The following is an 18,846-nucleotide window of genomic DNA, read 5'->3' as shown; positions in this document are numbered from 1 at the left end:
GGAAGCATAAAGGTCCCACACCAACAAACACCAGTGACAGACCCTCACCCTCTTCCTTCCAGCTTTGGCGTCCCCATCTCGACGTCCTTGGCCCTCGGCTGCACAGCAGTAACTAACACTGAACTTTCCCAGCTGGACTCAACAGAAAGCAAAGCGAGCTAGCCGAAATCGCGGCCAGCCGTGGCTTACCACCCCTCTCCCAGCCAGCAGCACTCGGCCCCACGCAGCGGGGCACAGCCCTGCCTCTGCTGCAGGAAGCCCCAGGCCCAGCCAGACCTTGCCTCTGCCCGCTGGCTGCAGGGAGCCCGCCGAGGAGCGCAGCAGGGCTCTGCGGCGGAGCCCGCGGCGGGGAACCGTCCACGCTGTGGGAGCTGGACGGAGCCCGGCTGGAAGAGCTGCTCTCAGCCCAGCGCACGCACCCCGGCAGCTCCCGAAGCTGCTGCTGCCACTGTCCAGGGGGCTGCTCGCCACGACTGCCGCTGCAGTGCCCCGGCAAACCGAGACAGAGACCTCCACGTAAATCAAACTGTTCTGCTCTGCACTGAAGCAGACTGGGCATACGCCAGCAGCCAGTTCAAACGTCTCAGTCGAGGGTGACAACGGAAAATCAAGCATCCCCAGCTATTTAACGGACTCGACACAGTGTGCCAAGGAAGGGCCTCCCTACATCCTCAGACTGAGTGAAGCGGCAAGGACCACCGAAATACGAAGCAGAAGCTGCCCATTTCCACAAGCAAGGAGACCCTGCGGTAGCACGTCTAACGGGAGGGAAGGAGCGCATCCACATCTGGTACCGAAACAGCCGTGCAGGGTTATTGCACCAACCCCCGTCCTTGAGAAGAGCCAATCTACTGGCTAATGGGACAGGACTGGAGAGAGTGCTCTGGCTTTCTTTCTGCTGACTAGTTCACAGGCACCAAAATAAAGAGAGCGGTGTTACAGGATTCCTGCCTCAGGTTAGGAAACACTGAAAGGACGAGAGGTAGCCATAGACTTTAAGAGCAGGTCCTACGCACCACGCAGGTCACAGACCAGCCACAGAATTCTGGGCAAATCACAGGGTCAGCAAGCTCGTTTTGAAGACACCACACCTCGACCAGCTGGCTTTCCCCGCAAAACGTGTGAGCACGTATGTACACTGGGGATGTTCTTGGTGTCCCCAGAAACCTGCCACAGCAGGGTGAGATGTGCTGCTCCTGCACCCACGGGCTAGTCGCAGGGTGGAGAAGACAACCTTGCTCCAGAAGTGAGAGCTGAGCTTTTCTTCCTCAGCACCCACATACTCATTCTTTCCCAGCAGATCAACGACCCTGCTCTGACAGTTCCTCTCCAGCCTGCTGTCCTTCACGTGGGCAGCCACAACCAGCGAAAGGCACAAGACGCTCACACCAGCCTCCCGTCTGCCGTGACCCGCGCCACCCCGCTCTCTGCTGCCTCTTCTTCCCTCAATGTCATTGTCCCCCATTGCGAGCAGCGGTATGCTAGGGAAACAGGTTTTCCCTTTTCTTTGTTAATTCTTCCCTCATTACATTTGAAATTCCACAATCAGTGTGCACTGTAATTGTCGAATTTGATGCTAATGATTAATGAATTAAACATGGATCCATCAATTAGTCCTCGGAGAATAATTCTGCATAAAGCAGCGGATAATGTAATTACAGTAACAAAGATAATGAGATGTTAACATCGACGGAGCCCGACGTGACATGATCACAGCAGGCTCAGCAACCCCGGCCTGGGGGAGCCAATCCCTCACGCTGCGGAGGCAGAGCATCGGGGGGCAACATGCCGGCACCGGGCCTGGCGGCGGGGGGACCCGCTGCCGCAAGGCTCCCCCAGCTCCGGCGCCCAGCCAGGCGACGGCGAGGTGCTCGCCCCCCGCCCGCCCCCCGCAAACCTGCTCCCGGGCTGTCTGCTCGGGAAGCGACAACGGAGCGTGCTGCTAGGCGTCAGCACAAACCCGGCAAAAATCCGGCAGCCGCCTGGAAACCCAGCACCATCCCCAGCCCAGGCTGGGCTCCCAGGCGCTTTGCCGAGCGGCTGAGGCCAGCGCAGGCTCCCCGTCACCCCGCCGGGCACAACAGCCGAGGGGAGAGGCAAGCTACCCACGCACGGTGCATCGAGGGCTCTCCCGCACGTGCCTGAGGAGCCCGGCCAGCCGGCCGTGGCCAGCGGAGCTGTGAATCCATGCGAGCACTCGTACCTCAGCCCAGGGGCAGCTGGACCCTCGTCACTTCAGAGCAAAACAAGCATCAGCCAAGACAGCGTACCCCAGGCACTGCGCCCACCACCACAGACACGCTCCGGAAAACGCTTTCCCTTGGCTGCAGAAGCCATCCTGCAGCAGCAGCAGGGCTCACACACAGCCTACCCCGGCAGACCATGTGGATTGTTCCACAGCGTGAAGGCGACCAAGCAGCATCAGCCCCTTCCAGCTCTTTCCCCACGCAAAAGACTCCAGTGCTCAAGCTCACACCCCTGCACTGAGACCAAGCCGGCTCATTTTGCTCAGCCTCCTCTGTGCCAGGGGCACTGGTGCCACCTTTGATGTCCCACACCGCTTGGCAGCAAACTCCACGGGAGGCTCGTGGTCCTCAGAGAGCTGGAGAGCCCCACACAGACAGGCAGAGCTTTCTCCTTTAACCTCCTCCCCCAGTGCCATGCTCTGGCTCTCCCACGTTTTGTCTGCTTAAGTCCCATCTCCCAGCCACCCAGCCTGGCTGCCCGTGCAACGCTGGCCAGAAAATCTCACTTTGGACTGTTGCATTAGCTCAGCGTTTCTGGCTGGGGTAGAGCATCTGCACTGCTTCTGCCTGCTAGATCAGACAGACTTCTGCTGTCAGAAACTGCCTTCGTGTAGCTGCTCGCAACCACAACCACCTCAGCAATCTCTGCTGATTTCTCCTTACACCTCAGCTTCTCATTTGAAGGCAGGTTTTCCAGTGTTCTGCTGCTTGGCTTCCTTTTACGTTGCCCAGCTGCAATGCAGTGTCAAGGAATAGGCTCGTGTGCGCTGTCTGTGTCCATGTTGAGTGTGCACCTAAGTACACGCACAGTCATCACAAAGCATATTTTTGGGCAGCAATCCTTCATGCCCTTCTCTCCTGTTGTGACTCCTTGGGAGTAGGTCCCTACAAACCTCTGAAAAGCAAGAACTCGGGCCTGCAGCTGTTCTGAGACCAGTCTCTCATGCTGATTGACATTGTCTCCATATTTTTCTTGTGCTACCACCTGTCCTCCCCCACTAAAAAATTCCTTTTCATCCAGTCTGCACTTTGAGTAAGAGCTGCCCTCATCCTTCAAGCCAGAAAAACATGCTGAATGAGATACAGATGGGGCAAAGAAGCAGAAAGGGTGAGCTTGCTGAACTACAGCAAAGATACACCTTGCGATCCCCGAAGAAGAGTGGGAGAGCAGCGATACTCCAGCGGGAAGAGGACTCACAGTGATCTGAAGGAGGCAGCTGAACCAGCACTGCCACACGTGCAGTGAATATACGCCACCAGGCTCCACGCTCACAGCCCATTTACACCCAGAGAACAGCATCCTCAAGCTCTGGCAGCGAGATCTGCGCACGCTTTTCCTGCCCTCTCCAGCCCAAACACCACTTGGGCTCGCCTGGCACAGGAGACGCTGCGAGGTGCTGCTCGCACCCTGGCCTGAGAGGTGCCCACGTCGCCTGCGACGCTGCATGCCCAGAGCTCACCTGGGCACTGCCGAGCACCCTCTGCTCCAGCTGCCGTCGATGGAAGCTGCCCGTGGCTCAGCGTGCCCAGCATCCAGCCCGGTACTGCTCCAGTTCAGTGACCCAGAATAAAACAGCCACTTCCATCATTGCACCATAACCAGCACTATCTCACCCGACCAACGGCTTACCAGGCTGAGCAATAATCTCCAAGAAATCTTTCTCAGCCTTCTCCAAAGGCCAGTACCAACCTGTGCTCTTCCTTTGAGACGTCGGGAGTCTCCACAGTGCCCATCATTTGAATTTCTGCTAGCCGTTTCAAATAAGTCCTGTGGCAGGTATCACTGTCCTTTTAGGACACATCAGCTCTGAAACCCAGACGCAGGGATGCTCTGAATAACCCAGGTGCTTCTGGTGGTCTCATTTCTAGTTCTTGGAAAATTAGACAAACAGACAAGCACAGGTGGGTCCCTCACAGTCTCTGGGAGCCTTTGGCACCAACAGGAGAAACGTGTGCCCAGCTCGATGCAGCCTGATCTGCAGCATGAGCAAGTGCTTCTCCTGGCACCCAGTGCTGCTTCAGTATTAGGTCTGGGGAATCAGAGCACCAGGATGGCTCTTCTGCGCTCACACTGCCCACCACCAGCGCTGAGAAGGAGGAAAAGTGAACAGGGGCTGGAGTTGCTGGTGGAAGAGGCAGGCAGACAGGAATGGCTGGGAGCAGGAAGAAGTGAGCAGAGGAGCAGAGCACAGGCAGAAGAAAGGAGGTCAGGAATAAAAGAGTCACATCCACCGGCTGTTGGAACAAGTGTCTTGTTCCTACACCCCAGCAAGCCCCAAGTGCCCGGGAAACAGCTGAGCATCTCCCCAGCCAACGGTGCCTCCCACCTCCCCACACGGGAGGCTCGCTCGGAGAGCAGCCGTGTTCAGCTGGCCCGGTCCCTCACCAGATCGTGGGTGCAAAGCTGCTGACGAGACAAAGAGCCGGAGGTCTGCTCTTCAGAGGAGGATGGGTCTTTTAGTTGTACTACAAATATGTATTAAAGGGAAAAATAAAATCTTCGTTATAAAGTTAAGATACCAAAAGAATCCGCCTCCGCAAGCAGCCTGCACAGCACTGGCGCAGGTGCCCAACCGCCAGCTGCAGCACCAGGGCTGCACCGATGCCAAAACTGTCCCTAAGAGCTCCATCTAGCACTGGAGAGGTACAAGTGGTACAGATCACACAATCCCAGCATGGCAGGGGTTGGCAGGGACCTCTGTGGGTCACCCAGCCCAACCCCCTGCCCAAGCAGGGTCACCCAGAGCAGGGGGCACAGCACCGCGTCCAGGCTGGGCTGGAATATCTCCAGAGAAGGAGACTCCACAGCCTCCCTGGGCAGCCTGGGCCAGGGCTCCGTCACCCTCAGAGGGAAGAAGTTCTTCCTCATGTTCAGACGGACCTTCCTCTGCTTCAGTTTGTGCCCGTTGCCCCTTGTCCTGTCGCCGGGCACCACTGGAAAGAGTTTGGACCCATCCTCCTGACACCTACCCTGCAGATATTTGTAAGCATATATTAGGTCCCCTCTCAGCCTTCTCTTCTTCAGGCTGAACAAGCCCAGCTCCCTCAGCCTCTCCTCCTAGGGGAGATGCTCCAGTCCCCTCACCATCCTCGTAGCTCTCCGCTGGACTCTCTCCAGTAGCTCCTCACCTTTCTTGAACTGGGGAGCCCAGAACTGGACACAGTACTCCAGATGGGGCCTCACCAGGGCAGAGTAGAGGGGAAGGAGAACCTCCCTCATCCTGCTGGCCACACTCCTCTGAATGCACCCCAGGATCCCATTGGCCTTCTTGGCAGCCAGGGCACACTGCTGGCTCATGGTTAACCTGTCATCCACTAGGACACCCAGGTCCCTCTCCGCAGAGCTGCTCTCCAGCAGGTCCACCCTAAGCCTGTACTGGTGCATGGGGTTGTTCCTCCCCAGGTGCAGGACCCTGCATTTGCCCTTGTTGAACTTCATCAGGTTCCTCTCTGCCCAACTTAAACAACAGATGTGTACCTGGTGCAGAGGTGGGGAGCTGTGAACCGTCACGCGAGTCCCGGTGATGGCTGATGGTGTCCATCCCTCCCAGGGGACACCACAGCCCTGGCAGTGCTGCCGCGTCCCTCATCATCCTCCACAAGGGCGGGTGGTGGGGAGTGGGGATGGGAGAGCCCAGGGCTGCCCCACCACGCTGGGCCATGGCCGCGCAGGAACAGCTCGGCTGTGGCACAGACGCAGCGGAGGGACAGAGGAGCCGGGAGCACGGGCAGAGCCGTGCAGGACAGGGCCGTGGCAGGGCTCGTACTGCTGAACCCCACCAGCACCTACACACGTTGGCATCCTTTGGTTTCAGGTGTGTTTGGAAGGTGCCAACCGGTGCCTGCTAGAGAGGATTTCTAACCGGACGGACACCAGGTAGAGTAGAATCATAGAGCAGTTTGGGTTGGGATGTTTAAAGACCACCTAGCCCACTCCCCCTGCCATGAGCAGGGACATCTTCAACTGGATCAGATTGCTCGGAGCCCCGTCCAACCTGGCCTGGAATGTTTCCAGGGATGGGACATCTCCCACCTCTCTGGACAACCTGGGCCAGGGTTTCACCACCGTCACTGTAAACAATTTCTTCCTTATTTCCAGTCTAAATCTATCCTCCCTTCGTTTAAAATCATTACTCCTTGTCCTGTCACAATAGGCCTTGCTAAAAAGATTGTCCCCATCCTTCTTTTAAAGCCCCCTTTAAGCACTGAAAGGCCGCAGCAAGGTCTCCCCGCAGCCTTCTCCTCCCCAGGCTGCCCAGCCCCAGCTCTCCCAGCCTCTCCTCCCAGCAGAGGGGTTCCAGCCCTCGGGTCATTGCTGGGGCCTCCTCTGGCCCCACTCCCACAGCTCCAGCTCTGTCCTGTGCTGAGGGCTCCAGAGCTGGACGCAGGGCTCCCGGCGGGTCTCAGCAGAGCGGGGCAGAATCCCCTCCCTCGCCCTGTGCCCACGTTGATGGGCATGCAGCCCAGGTCATGGTTGGCTTTCTGGGCTATGAGCACACACTGCCAGGTCATGTCTAGCTTTGCATTCCCCAGCACCCTCAAGTCCTCCTCGGCAGGACTGCTCTCAATCCCTTCATCCCCCAGCCTGTACTGATACCAGGGGTTGCCCCGACCCACGTGCAGGACCCTGCACTTGGCCCTGTTGAACCTCATGAGGTTCACACAGACCCACTGCTCGAGCTTGTCCAGGTCCCTCTGGATGGCATCCCATCCCTCAGGCATATTGACCTCACCACTCAGCTTGGCGTCATCTGCAAACTTGCTGAGGGTGCACTCAATCTCGCTGTCTACGTCATTGACGACAATATTAAACAGCACTGGTCCCAGTACAGACCCCTCAGGGACACCGCTTGCCACTGATCCATTTAGACACTGAGCCATTGACCACTACCCTCTGGATGCGACCATCCACCAAACAGTCCACCCATCAAATCCGTATCTCCCCAACTTAGAGAGAAGGATGTTGTGGGGGACCATGTCAAAGGCCTTACAGGACTCCAGACAGACGACATCCATAGCTCTTCCCTGATGTAGTCGCTCCATCACACAAGGCCACTAGGTTGGTAGTGCCCATTTTACATAGGACCTTTAGACCTCATGAGGAACTGGATGCCCCGCTTCAGGGTTCCCTCTTCATGTCTTAGGGTGCAGTTGGTAAGTGCCAGCACTCCCCACTCTGTTTTGACTAGTTACCTCCATGCAATGCACCCTGAATTTTCCAACCTAGTTCATCTTGCCTTAGCAAGACAGAAGAATTAACTGTAAAATAAAGATTCACTAAGCAATGCTAAACCATCTGACTTTTCACTCCAAATTCAGAAAGAAATTGTTACAAAGAGTAAAAACAAGTAACGCTGTCTTAGTGTCCGTCAGCAAGACTACTTCATGTCTGCACCCCTGTCTAGCTCCAAAAGCATCCATGTGACCACCCCTTCCCTCAGAGAGCTAACAGATCCAAATGCTGTAGCCAACGTGGAAGCTGACAACCAGCCTTCGCTCTGCCGCGGTGCGCTTCCCTGCGTCCCCGTAAGCTGTCCGTGGTGTCTCTTTCCTTCTGCCAAGTCTGCCTGTGCTCCATTTCATGCCCACGCAGCACCGATGGCTGATCGAGGAACTGGTGCCTTGCTACTCAAACCAGTTCTTGGACTGTTATCACATTACGAGGAACACCTTACAAATCATAAGAAGCGTTTTCTCTTTATATATCCATATCCACATATCACATCTTTAACACATTCTTAGCCTTCATGCACATCAGTCACAATATATTCTCATCTAAGTGACGAGATGTTCTGTTCAGGCACGCTCATGAAGGCCAGTTCCTCCCCCCCGCCACATGCTTGCAGCTTTCCAGGAACCCAGTGTTACACGGCCCTTCTTCCCCGCGTGTCTCCCAGGATAAGGCCACTCGTTTTTCTGACGCAGGGTGCTTGGCCCGAAGAAGTCTTGGGACCGTGACTGCGGAAGGTTGAGCGCATACACGGAACATGCTCCTGGCCTAGGCAAAGGAGCGATGGCTCATACAGACAGACGATTTCATCACTGTCCCTGACCACATCCATGCCACTGAAGGGATCCTTTTTACAGTGAGACACGAGAGCCGTCAGAGCCCCTGCATAAAACCCTGTGTCCATGTGGGGTGCTGAGCAGGTCAGCAGCATGTACGGTGGTGGACCCCTCTCCTGGCTTGGCTGGCACATGCTGGACCCCAACATGTGCCTGCTGTGGGGCTGCGCTGCTTGCACAAAGCAGCCCAGGTGCTGCTCCACCATGGCAATGTCAGCCTGCAGCAGTGGCCTGGCCACCCACCCGGCCCCAAGAGAGGTCCCTCTGGAGACGCACACACTAACATCGCTGTCCTGAGACCCTGTGGCACGACTAAGCTTTCGCCTACACACGGCAACTCTCTCCCCCCTGAAGCTGCACCCAATCTGTGTGCCGGCCCACATGCTCCCCAGGTGTTGTCCAAGAGACTCCTTGCCGTAAGCCAGAACCATGCCAGGAACACCCAACAGCTTGGCAGCTTAGCACGGCTAAACCATAGTGTCAGAGGATCAAGTTCAATGGTAGTCTGCAACAAGTCTCCAAAGAAAACCTAGGGGACAAGAATGAGTCAGAAAGTGCCCTGGCATACGAGAGATGCATCTGGAAGGCAATCTAAAATGTTCTCAGACGAGCTCCCCTTGGCTGGCACTTCCCAGGTGTCCTCTTGGTCTTCCAGGGCACAACTGGGGAGATGGCGAGCACGATGTGCAAACAGCGAATCCTGCGTGAGACACGGATGAGGAACACGGATGAGGAACACGGATGAGGAACACGCTGCTCGAGCCGCTTCCCAGGCCGGGCTGCCTGGTCAATGCCTGGTCAAGCCCAGCTCTGCGCCCAGCGCTGCCTGCAGGCAACGGGAGCCAGCACGGCAGGCACGGCACGCGCCGGTGACACAGGACAGACACCTGTGCTTCAGGACTTCCTGATGTTGAAGGGCTTAATTTTAGGGCTCAGCCATGAATGTTGTACTAATGCTGGTTATTCGCATCTAGTCAGCTCTAAACTTGTTAACGGACCCTGTGCTTGATCTCAACTACTCTTTTGTCTCTGGCTAGTCTCTTCTCATACAAAAACAGAAGTTGGGAGGACGTTACAGTTGGAAAGAGAGCAAGATATAGCACAGAAAAGCAGGGACCATTCTGTCAGGAGCTCCCGACAGCCCAAACTAAACGCTCCAGAGCTTTCAGAAACCAACTTCAAAAACTTTGATCAAATCCCAATATATTTTCCAGGGGATAAACAAAAAAAAGTTCCTAATTGAGGACAAACCTTCTGCTTCTAGGCAATCTTTGTACAAAATCTCTGAAGATTTACAGCTCTCGGAGACATATTTTAATCTTGGCAAAACAAATCCAGAATTACAGCATGGCTGAGGCTGGAAGGGGACTCTGGAGGTTCTCTTGTCCAACCCCTCGGCTCAAGCAGGGCCACCCAGAGCGAGTTGCCCCAGACTGTGTCTGGCTGTTTTTTGATTATCACTGAGTAGGGAGACTGCACAACCTCCCGGGCACTTGTAACACCACATTTGCATCCATGCTCTGCAAAAGTAAGCCTTAGGTGGACATAAGGCAGCTGCAAAGTCTGACAACGTTCTGAGCCTCTGAAAACAAGAGTTTACAATGGGAACACATGCAACCTACAATAAAACCAACTCTGACTACCGTAAAGTTGCTTCTTTTAATGGTTTAAATACCAGGGTACAATCATCCATTGATCTGAGTCCCACAGCTTTCACAAGTACAAGCTCCTTCCCCATTACTTTATTTAATTCCAAGCTGTACTGTCTGTACCTACTTTGCAGGTGATTTTGAATCGTCACCACAGTGCTGCACATGTGTATTTTATCCACATACAGGGCAGTGTGAGATCTTTCTTTTTTTTGTCCTCTTCCCCTTCATCTGCTACTTCTTTTCCTGCCCCTGGGCAGGACTGTGCATATAGTGGACATTAACTAGCACACTCACGTACCTTGGCAGAGCTCAGGCCACAAAGAAACCATGTTCAAACCACCTGCTTTGAACTCGAAACACAGGCTATTTGGTTTTACCCAGATGCTCCTGGTGTAAAACAGCGAATCATTCAGGTCTCCAAAAAGCTCGTGTTCTCTGAAGATTAACTTGTCCACTGGCAGAGAACTGCAAGTTTTGAGGGGCTCCCTCTCCAGCTGCCCAAAGCATGTATTAGCTGAGAGATGCCCAGTGGACCCCAGGAACAGTCCCATCCCTAGTCCCAAAGGCAGCAAAACTGCAAAGTCCCTGCTAAGTTGAAGGCTCGCAGATTCTTTACCAACCCCAAATCCAGTACTCAGGGATATGGGCAAGTCACCTCAGAGGATTTTTATCATGTCAGTGCACTTACCGTGGCGACTGCATCGTCAGCTACAATTAGTCTTGGAGGCATCAGAGGAGTTGCAAAAATTCCTCAGAAAACATCTCGCCGTTTGTATGCCAGAAGAAACCTTTCTGACCAACGCAGACAACCACCCAAAGCCAAGACACATAAAATCTGATAAAGGTTGCTGTCTTAATGCTGAGCCCCGTGCTGACGCATGTGCTCTGGGTAGCACAGTAGTGCTGTTCTGCTCGGGGACCCAGAGAGAAGACAGTGAGCAGGGGATCTCATATTCAGGGATTTCTACATGAGAAAAGACCACCATACCCACCCAGTTTGATCCCCTGTGCACACGCACACAGTGACTCACACATGAGCTGGATTAAAGCATATCTTGTAGAAAGATAACTAATCTCATTTTAAAGGCTTCAAGCAGTCCACCAGCTCTCCAGATAAACTATTCCAACATTTAATTACACTCCCTGCTAGGAAACTACATCTCCTCTCAAGTTTAAATTGCTCTAACTTCAGCCTCCACGCGCTGTGTCTCCTCCAGCTTCGTCACCCAGACTGAAAGGCCTCGCACAGCGCTCGCTTCTAGGCGCTGGTTTTCCAAGCAGCAGTAATCAGTAATCAAGTCACATCTCAATCTGCTCCTGCGAGCCCAACAGGACTCAGATGACTGTTGAAAGCAGGATACAAGGTTGCATGGGCATTTGGTTTGACACCACCGTAAGCTTTTCTGTGGTTTGTCTGTGAATTGTTCCTACAGCTCCGATAACCTTCTCTAAGCAGGAGCTCAGACAAAGCACCCTGGAAATGCACGCCCGAGAAGTGCCTCTGTGCAGAGACAGGAACTGCTACCGCACCCGGGCACGCTGCAGGCGTGCGGTGGCGGTGAGGAAATGACAGTGTACAGTGGAGAGCCACGGCAGTAAAGGCAGAGCTGCACATCCGTGGTCAAAAAGGACAGTAATTGCAATCATTCACTGGCAGTTTATCTGGTCTGCAGGCTCGTTCTGACTCTACAGAAACAGCAGGTTGGGTTCAGAAGGGCTTATTATTTCCTACTCGTCACCATGCGAGCACAGCCATGTCAGCATGCCCCATTCCCTGTGTTGTGCGTGGCGCTGAGGACCCCAGCCAGCTCCCGGCATTCACGCCATCTGCACCACGTCTCACGAGTCCTCGGCCCCAAAAACCTCTGAAGCACAGTGCCGATAACACCCTGACTGCAGGACACAACCGGGGTGCAGAGCAGGACTGGACAGAAACGAGGATGTGGTCACCCAGGCGCACTCTCGGTGGCACAGTGTGCAGTACCAGATTATGGAGGATTTCTGTTAGCAGCAGCACCATCAGCACTCCCTCGTTATCCCAAAGAGTGGAGAGCTACCTGTACCCTGCTGTACTAGACTGCTGCTAACAGCTTGCTGGCAAGAATTTGTGTGGAAACTGTCCAACCTGGCCAAGGACACCAATCCCAAGGACAAAGCAAAGGCAGGTCAATGCCCTGGGAAACCCAGGCAGGAAAGCCCTAAACTCAACAGCTCCTCCGGGCAGGGCGAGAGACCTCCCGCGGCAGGAGAAGCAGCAAGCAGCGTGGCATGAACTCCACGGGAAACCAGAGAGCCTCCCAGCCTCACCTCCTCCCACCACTCTCTGTGGGAGCTGCACCTCTTGAACTTGCACACAGAAGAATAATAATGAACAAGCCACTCACATCACTCCAGGGGAAAGAGAGGAGGAAAAAGGGGGCCAAGAAAAAGGAAAGAAACAGAAGAGAACTTGCCAGGGATGAAGAGAGATCCCTGGTTGAGATTTCCTTCGTTTTGAGAAACAACAGTGTCCCCCATGCACAGCAACTCATCAGACTTGACCGTTTCCTTGCAGGGAGTTCATGCCACCAGCTAAAGCCCTTCTACTCTTTCTTCTGTCCTGGCCACTAACCAGCGTAAAATCCCAACGGGAGCTTACCTGAGACCCGCATAAAAACGCCAACACCCACCAAAGGCTCTCCCAAAGAGTGGTGAAAGCAAGAAACTCCACAACAGCTTTTGCTTCCAGCTCAGCAAAGCAAGGCACTGCAGATGGACTGGAGGGAAGGACGGCCACCAGCTCTGTGACACCCACACCAGCCCTTACCTGTGCCTCCCGTCAGCTGTGTGCTGCTCCTCTCCTTCGCGAGCCCGTTGGCTTTGGGGCTAGCGCTGGGTGCTGCTGCCGTTGTCGCCCTGGGTAGCCTCTTGCCCGGTACCTTCACTGTAGTTCTCAGCAGATCGATTTCCTTCCCATGGACATTCTGCATGTAATCCTACAGCAGAGAGGCAGAATGCTTCAAAACCAGCCCTGCCCTGGCCCACCACTCTCAGCTCCCCTCCCATCCACATAACCAAAACTAAAACCCAGATCCACTCATCCGCATGGTAACTGGTTACAGACAGGCGGTCAGCCAGCGCCTTGGAGGTGATCTGGGAGCTCATCACATGCTGGTTTCTCTTGCACTACACTGAAGCCTCAGGTCAGGTGAGCTAGAGGTAAAAGACCCTATGACTTTCCCAGTGCCCACAGAAAGTTGTTTTCTGACAGCACAGATGCAAAGCCTTGACTCCAACCCGCCTTCTTCCCATGACGAGCTGGTGCCTTAGAACCGGCTCCGGAGAAGTGCCAGGTCGCAATTCCAGTGCCCAGAACTAGTCATCTCCGACACCAGTAACGTCGGGATGTTGCCATGGGCAGTCAGGTGCCATGACAAGCCTGGCTGGGGATCAGAGGTTAGATGGAGCAAAAGACAACGTAGGTGGCAGGCAGTGCTTCTTCCCTGTCATCCGTTGTCTTTTTAATCACAGCACCCAACTGTAACAGCTAATGATATAAGATGGTACAGTGTAAGTAATGGGGTACCTGGAAATTCTCTCTCACGTCACAGCTAGGATAATTCAAGCCTCAAACAACACAACTCAGGACACCTCCCTTTTACATTCACCTGCACAGCTTTACATTATTCAAAACTTGGTGTTTCCACCATTTCTCTGGTAGACTATTCATTATACAATGAAAAATTCCACTCGCAGACTGTTCATATCATTCTGCCCTGTCTCCTAACAGCATCTCCTCTTTCAGTCAAAATCAGGCTGCAGACCCCTAGCCTCTCCTGAGCTGTGTCCATCCCTGCCCTGCGCAGCTCTCCCCCAAGCCTTCCTGATGTGGCTTGGCTCTTCCTGGGGCTCATGCCCCAAGAAGAGCCAACCAATGTGACCCCCAAAGACGCACAGAGGGGTCTTGGGGAGACCTCAAGGGAGCAGGGACCGAAAGCTGAGCTAGAGACTCCGGGAGGAATTGTGACGTGGGTGCATCCTCCCCTGGCTCTCTGCGCTGGGGATATGCACTGAAATCGGGAGAGGAGGGGCAGCAAACGTCCAGGGCGAGACTGGCTGCTGCAGGGAGGCTTGGGCTTGCTCCAGTTCACAAGCAGGTCACCAAAAAAATTAATTCAGACCTGGTTCCTCTCTGCTTCCAAATCCAAGAAGATAAATACATGAACAAGATCAGTTTAGGAGTAACTGTTCTCCCAGTCCTTGGCTCCAAGAAGTGGGTGAATGGGGGCTGCATGGGCAATGCTCTGTGGTCTCAGGTGGTTACCCGAAAGGGTTACAACCTCTCAGCAGCACATCAACACCCCGGGTTGAACTTTTCTCCTTCCACAGACCCCTGTAGAGGCATCCAGTCCTCACAGCAAACCCAAGAGATGGGGCAGCATGGCAGCACAACCTTCTGTGATTCCAACTTCTGGCTGACTTGACCTCAAACGACACGCACACACCCTTTGGTGCCCTGAGCAATCCCTAGATAACCAGCCCAACCAGACTTTGCTCCAGGCTGTTCCTGGTTGGGTGGGAGCCTGGTGGCACCCCTGGGCAGGGAATCTCAGAGGGGCTGGAGGATTTTCCCTAACTCAGCACAATTGCTGCGGTAGCCGGCTGCCTGCCGGAGAGAGCGGTCACCAGCGCACTGCTTTTATTACATGCTATAAAACAGCAATTTCTTCCCAAGCCTCCTCGCTAATTACCCAGCCAGTTCTCTCATTTCATTTTATTACTGGAATTAACAACGAGTTCAAAGCGTGGAAAGCTATTAAGATGTGTGATTAAGCCACATTCAATTAGTTTCTACAAACAATTTAATTGATGTTGCAGATAGAATTAACAGAAGGTGATTGTGTGAATGGCTCCACTGGCTGCAAAATGGGAGATGCTTTCTCTCTAGCTCTGCGCAGCACAGCACAGCCTGGCCAGTGAAGCTGGGCTGAACCACATACGCCTTCCTCACGAGCAGAAGCATTTACTCTCCAAGGCCTTGGGGAAGTGATAGGAAACGACACTGGTCTCTTCACGGAACTTGTTCTTTTCCTGTCATTGAACACACTCACAGAAAGGTAAGAAAAATACAGATGCAACCAGGAAAGCTGTGCTGAATCCAGGGATGGGGTCCCGAGGCACTCCTGTCTTCAGCAAGAACTGCTGCCCGCTGCTCCAGCTCCAGGTGTCCTACTTGCAAAGTCTCTGCAACCGCCGACCGTTCCAGAGAGGCGGCAGAGGTGGCACCTCAGGGCAGGACACACAGCTCCCTCGGACCCACGCGTAGGTCCAGGCTGGGAGTCAAGGCAGATACGTCTCCATCGAGGAGTCGCAGAACACTTGATTTCAGGGCTGGAGCCAGCTCACCAGAGCACTCTGTCAGCCTGTGACTGCAAACCCACAGTTTAACCCTGACTCCCAGTGAGGAAACTTCAAAGTGGAGCTGGAGCTGCCAAGATGAGATGCAGATCCAGAAACAGTTCGAGTGACAAACACCCAAAAGCAGATGAATAACCCCACCAGAAAGCTTTTGGTTGGTAAACTCAGAAGTATGACCCAGCCAGAGCCATGCTGTAATCTTCATCCGATGGGGCACAGACACTTCTGGGGTGGATACATCTACGGGAGGAGCAAGAAGAAGGGCAGGGCTGCCGACCCCTGTGGTACCCACACTCACCCCAAGAGGGACAGGGAGAGAACGTAACAGAAACGCAAGAGCAGTGTAGGCAGAAACTGCCCTGAATCATGCCAAGGAAAAGCCACTGGGAACACAAAAGCAGCACAAAAATGCTCTGGGGTTTGACCATCCTGCCAGGGACTGGGAAAGACCCCCTTCCCGCAGTGCTCAGCCGTGCTCTCAGGGACCCCTCTGCTGCACCCTGAACTCTGCCATCCCCCAGACACGCTGCAGTACAGGGAACGAGGCAGGGGAGAAGCTGGGACCTCTGCAGCTCAGGGAAGGAGCTTCAGGGTGCTGCGTGTCTCCTAGACTGACTGATGATCAGTACTTGCTCTCGCAGCAGCTTACCTCACCATGTGCCTGCTGGCCTGAGAGCTGCTGCCACACATGGAAGTGACAAAGCAGCACATGCCCTTCTTCAGGCTTTGTTAGTGGCCCAGGGTGTCCAACCCTAACTTGCTCTGTCATTCCATGAAGACATGGGAACTTGCTTCATGCCATGGGAGACAAGCCCAGTGACAAATGCACTGCAGCACCTCCAGATTCACTCTAGAAGATGGGGAGGAGAGGATGTAATGGGACATCCTCTTCTGGACCACCTCTTCCTCCAGGCTTCCTTCCTGCGTCTGTCCCCTCCAAGCAGGTCATAAGCCAGATATCCAGAGGGAAGGCAAGGCAAGGTGGAAGGGCATTTGCTAATCAGAACGGCACAATGCTCACCAAAGCCTTTGTCAGCATCGCAGTAAAAAAATGTACCACGATGGTAGGTGTCATGGCTCTTTTTCCCAGTCCTCAGGGAGGCAATGCCACAGAGGGAGCACGCAGACCCCCCCATCCTCGCAGAAGTCAGAGCAGGGCAGCAATCAGCTCTGCATTCTGTAGCCCACACATAATTAGTCCTTGCTCTAAGTAAACATATAGGGCAATACAACACGTATCTTGGGTGCAAGGTTCAAAGCGAAACCTAGGGGAGGAGAGGCCCATCTCCTGCCTTTCTTAGCAACGGGCTGTGGATCACCAGTAGCACCAGGTGGAAGCAAACCAGATTTTTGCTTGGGGCAATGTAGTAATGAAATGAAACACCGAAGAAGTGCAGTAAGGAAAGCAAGTGACATCAATCTAGATCACCCCCTGAGGAAGAAATGGTGTAAAAACGAGAGAAACCTAGTGTGTAGCAGCATCATCTGAGAGCGGTTAAACAACATCCCAGAAATTACTCTGCCTCTACAGCTAATTGTAATAATGGCCTAGGATGTCTCCAATGGAAATGTGATAAACCCACACACGCGTGTGAGCACACACGCAGAGCAGACAGCAGCAGCCGCCGTTCCCTCCCAGTTTGGTTCTATAAAGACCAAAAAACGGGGCTACGAAGTTAGGGAACAGCAGAACCACAGTATGGTAGAGGGCTCAAAGACTACAAGAAAAAAACCTGTTCCCCAGGCTCCCACAAATCAAGGAAAGAAAACGCAATGACCGGCTTTCCATTGTAAGGACAGGAGGGTGAAAAGGCTCGGTGGCTCAGAAGCTGGACGACTGAGCATTGCAAGCCCATGAGTTAGAGATGAAGCGTTAGAAATGAGGAGAAACACTCCGATGCCCAGGGCACTCCGATGCCCATGCGTCTGAGAAGTCTGGGGACACACCGAGGGCCGGGAGCATTCAGGAAGCACAGGAGCTGCAACATCTTGCTCTCCTCCCTTTGGCCCCGCAGAGCGCTCCAGCCCCTTAAACCACCCCACGCCCGAGCGCTGCCCCGCGCTCCGCGGCCGCTGCCCGGCCGTCCCGCTGCAGCACGTCCCCTCTGCGGAGGTGTCACAGGTGTGTCTGTCCGTGGCTCACTGTCTCAGCAGCAAACTGTGCTCAAGAGGGAATGGGGAAGAAGTCATTAGCCCCGCAGTGGGGAGGCGACAGAGATGGATGGGGAGGCAGCTGTGTGCCTGAGCCAAGCAGTGAAGAGGATCAGGGATGCATCGAGCAACAGCTCAGCTCGGCAGGCTCTGCACAGGCACCTCATCTCCATTACCCAATACCTAGCAGCCAGGAAAATTATTCCACACCCAAATGACACCATCAGCCGTGGCTGCAAGGAGTTCTCCGCCTGCTCCTCACCCCAGATGCAGGGAGGCATCAACCCCTGCTTCAATGGACTGAGCAAGTCAAACGGAGAAAAGAAAGATGCATTTACTTAGCATAATTCTGTGCAGAGCATGTTCCTATCAGCTTTTCTCACCCAGCCTGGCACTGCAGAGACAGCACTCATGAGAGGGAAGAAGTTTTCTCCAGACCCTGGTAAAAAACCAGCTCTGCTGCATACACCTGCCCTGCTGAGGGCTCGCGCTGAACCTCCTGCTGCAGGCAGAGACAGGGGCTTTCACCTGCTGCCAAACCCTTCCCAAGCAACTCTCTGCCATGGCGGCATCTGCAAGGGGACCTGCAGCAGCAGCCATAGCATGGAAGAGGACACTGCTCCATCCCACCCTGCTCCTCTACCCAACCTGGCGCAGTACTTACATGCAAGCTGGGGTGGTAGGTGAGGACTCCGTTGTCACACAGTGTCACGTACTTCTTCTTCCACTCTTTGTTGAGAGACTTGCCACTGCGTTTGAGGAGAATACCCTAAAAGAGAAGTGTCAAGGGACTCAGACCTTGTTTGGCCCAGCTACCTCCCGCTCAGCTCCAGCATCGCCCCTTGTAGAAGACCGGTCTTTGAAGAGACACAAAGATCAGGACTCAAGAAGATATCTTCTAGGTTGGGCTTCCCAACAACATTTTCCCTGGGACTTGTAGGAAAAGGGCTGCACCCCTTTCCTCACCAACTCCAGCATGTCTCCCCAGACAGCCCACCCCCCCATTTTCAGAGACGAGGGTTTCCACATGCCAGTACTGATGCTCAGATCCTCTGAGGGACCCATCACATACTCTGCTGTCCCAAATCACTCCCTCTGGGAAACCCTTCTTGAGGTGAAGAACAGTGCCAACACAAGGCAGAAGCAACCTCACCATGCTCTGTTACCACAGTGCTCCCAAGCCTTCTCCCATCACCAAAAGCAGAGCCAGAGGGATGGCTGACGCAAGGACAATTTGGGACAGGCAGAGGCCAATCATTGGAACAACGCTCCAAGATACAAGTCTCAGGTCTCAGAAGGGATATGCATTCTCTTGCCTGCTTGCAATTCTTTGT

At 54.2% G+C, this 18,846-nt stretch overlaps 1 protein-coding gene across 2 annotated transcripts in view; it reads right to left on the bottom strand.

Moving 5' to 3' along the window:
- The window catches only part of AGAP3 (ArfGAP with GTPase domain, ankyrin repeat and PH domain 3), a 152,320-nt gene that overhangs the window by 37,750 nt on the left and 95,724 nt on the right, over positions 1-18,846 (bottom strand). For both annotated transcript variants that reach the window (XM_075420009.1, XM_075420008.1), the window contains exons 10-11: positions 18,177-18,281; positions 12,771-12,939 (exon numbers count right to left, since the gene is read on the bottom strand). In XM_075420009.1, coding sequence (XP_075276124.1) covers positions 12,771-12,939; positions 18,177-18,281 — 274 coding nt within the window. The remainder of the gene's footprint in view (positions 1-12,770; positions 12,940-18,176; positions 18,282-18,846) is intronic.

The sequence above is a fragment of the Opisthocomus hoazin genome, chromosome 4 (genome assembly GCF_030867145.1).
Source record: "Opisthocomus hoazin isolate bOpiHoa1 chromosome 4, bOpiHoa1.hap1, whole genome shotgun sequence".
Lineage (NCBI taxonomy): Eukaryota > Metazoa > Chordata > Aves > Opisthocomiformes > Opisthocomidae > Opisthocomus > Opisthocomus hoazin.
This window is presented reverse-complemented; position numbering and strand designations above follow the sequence as displayed.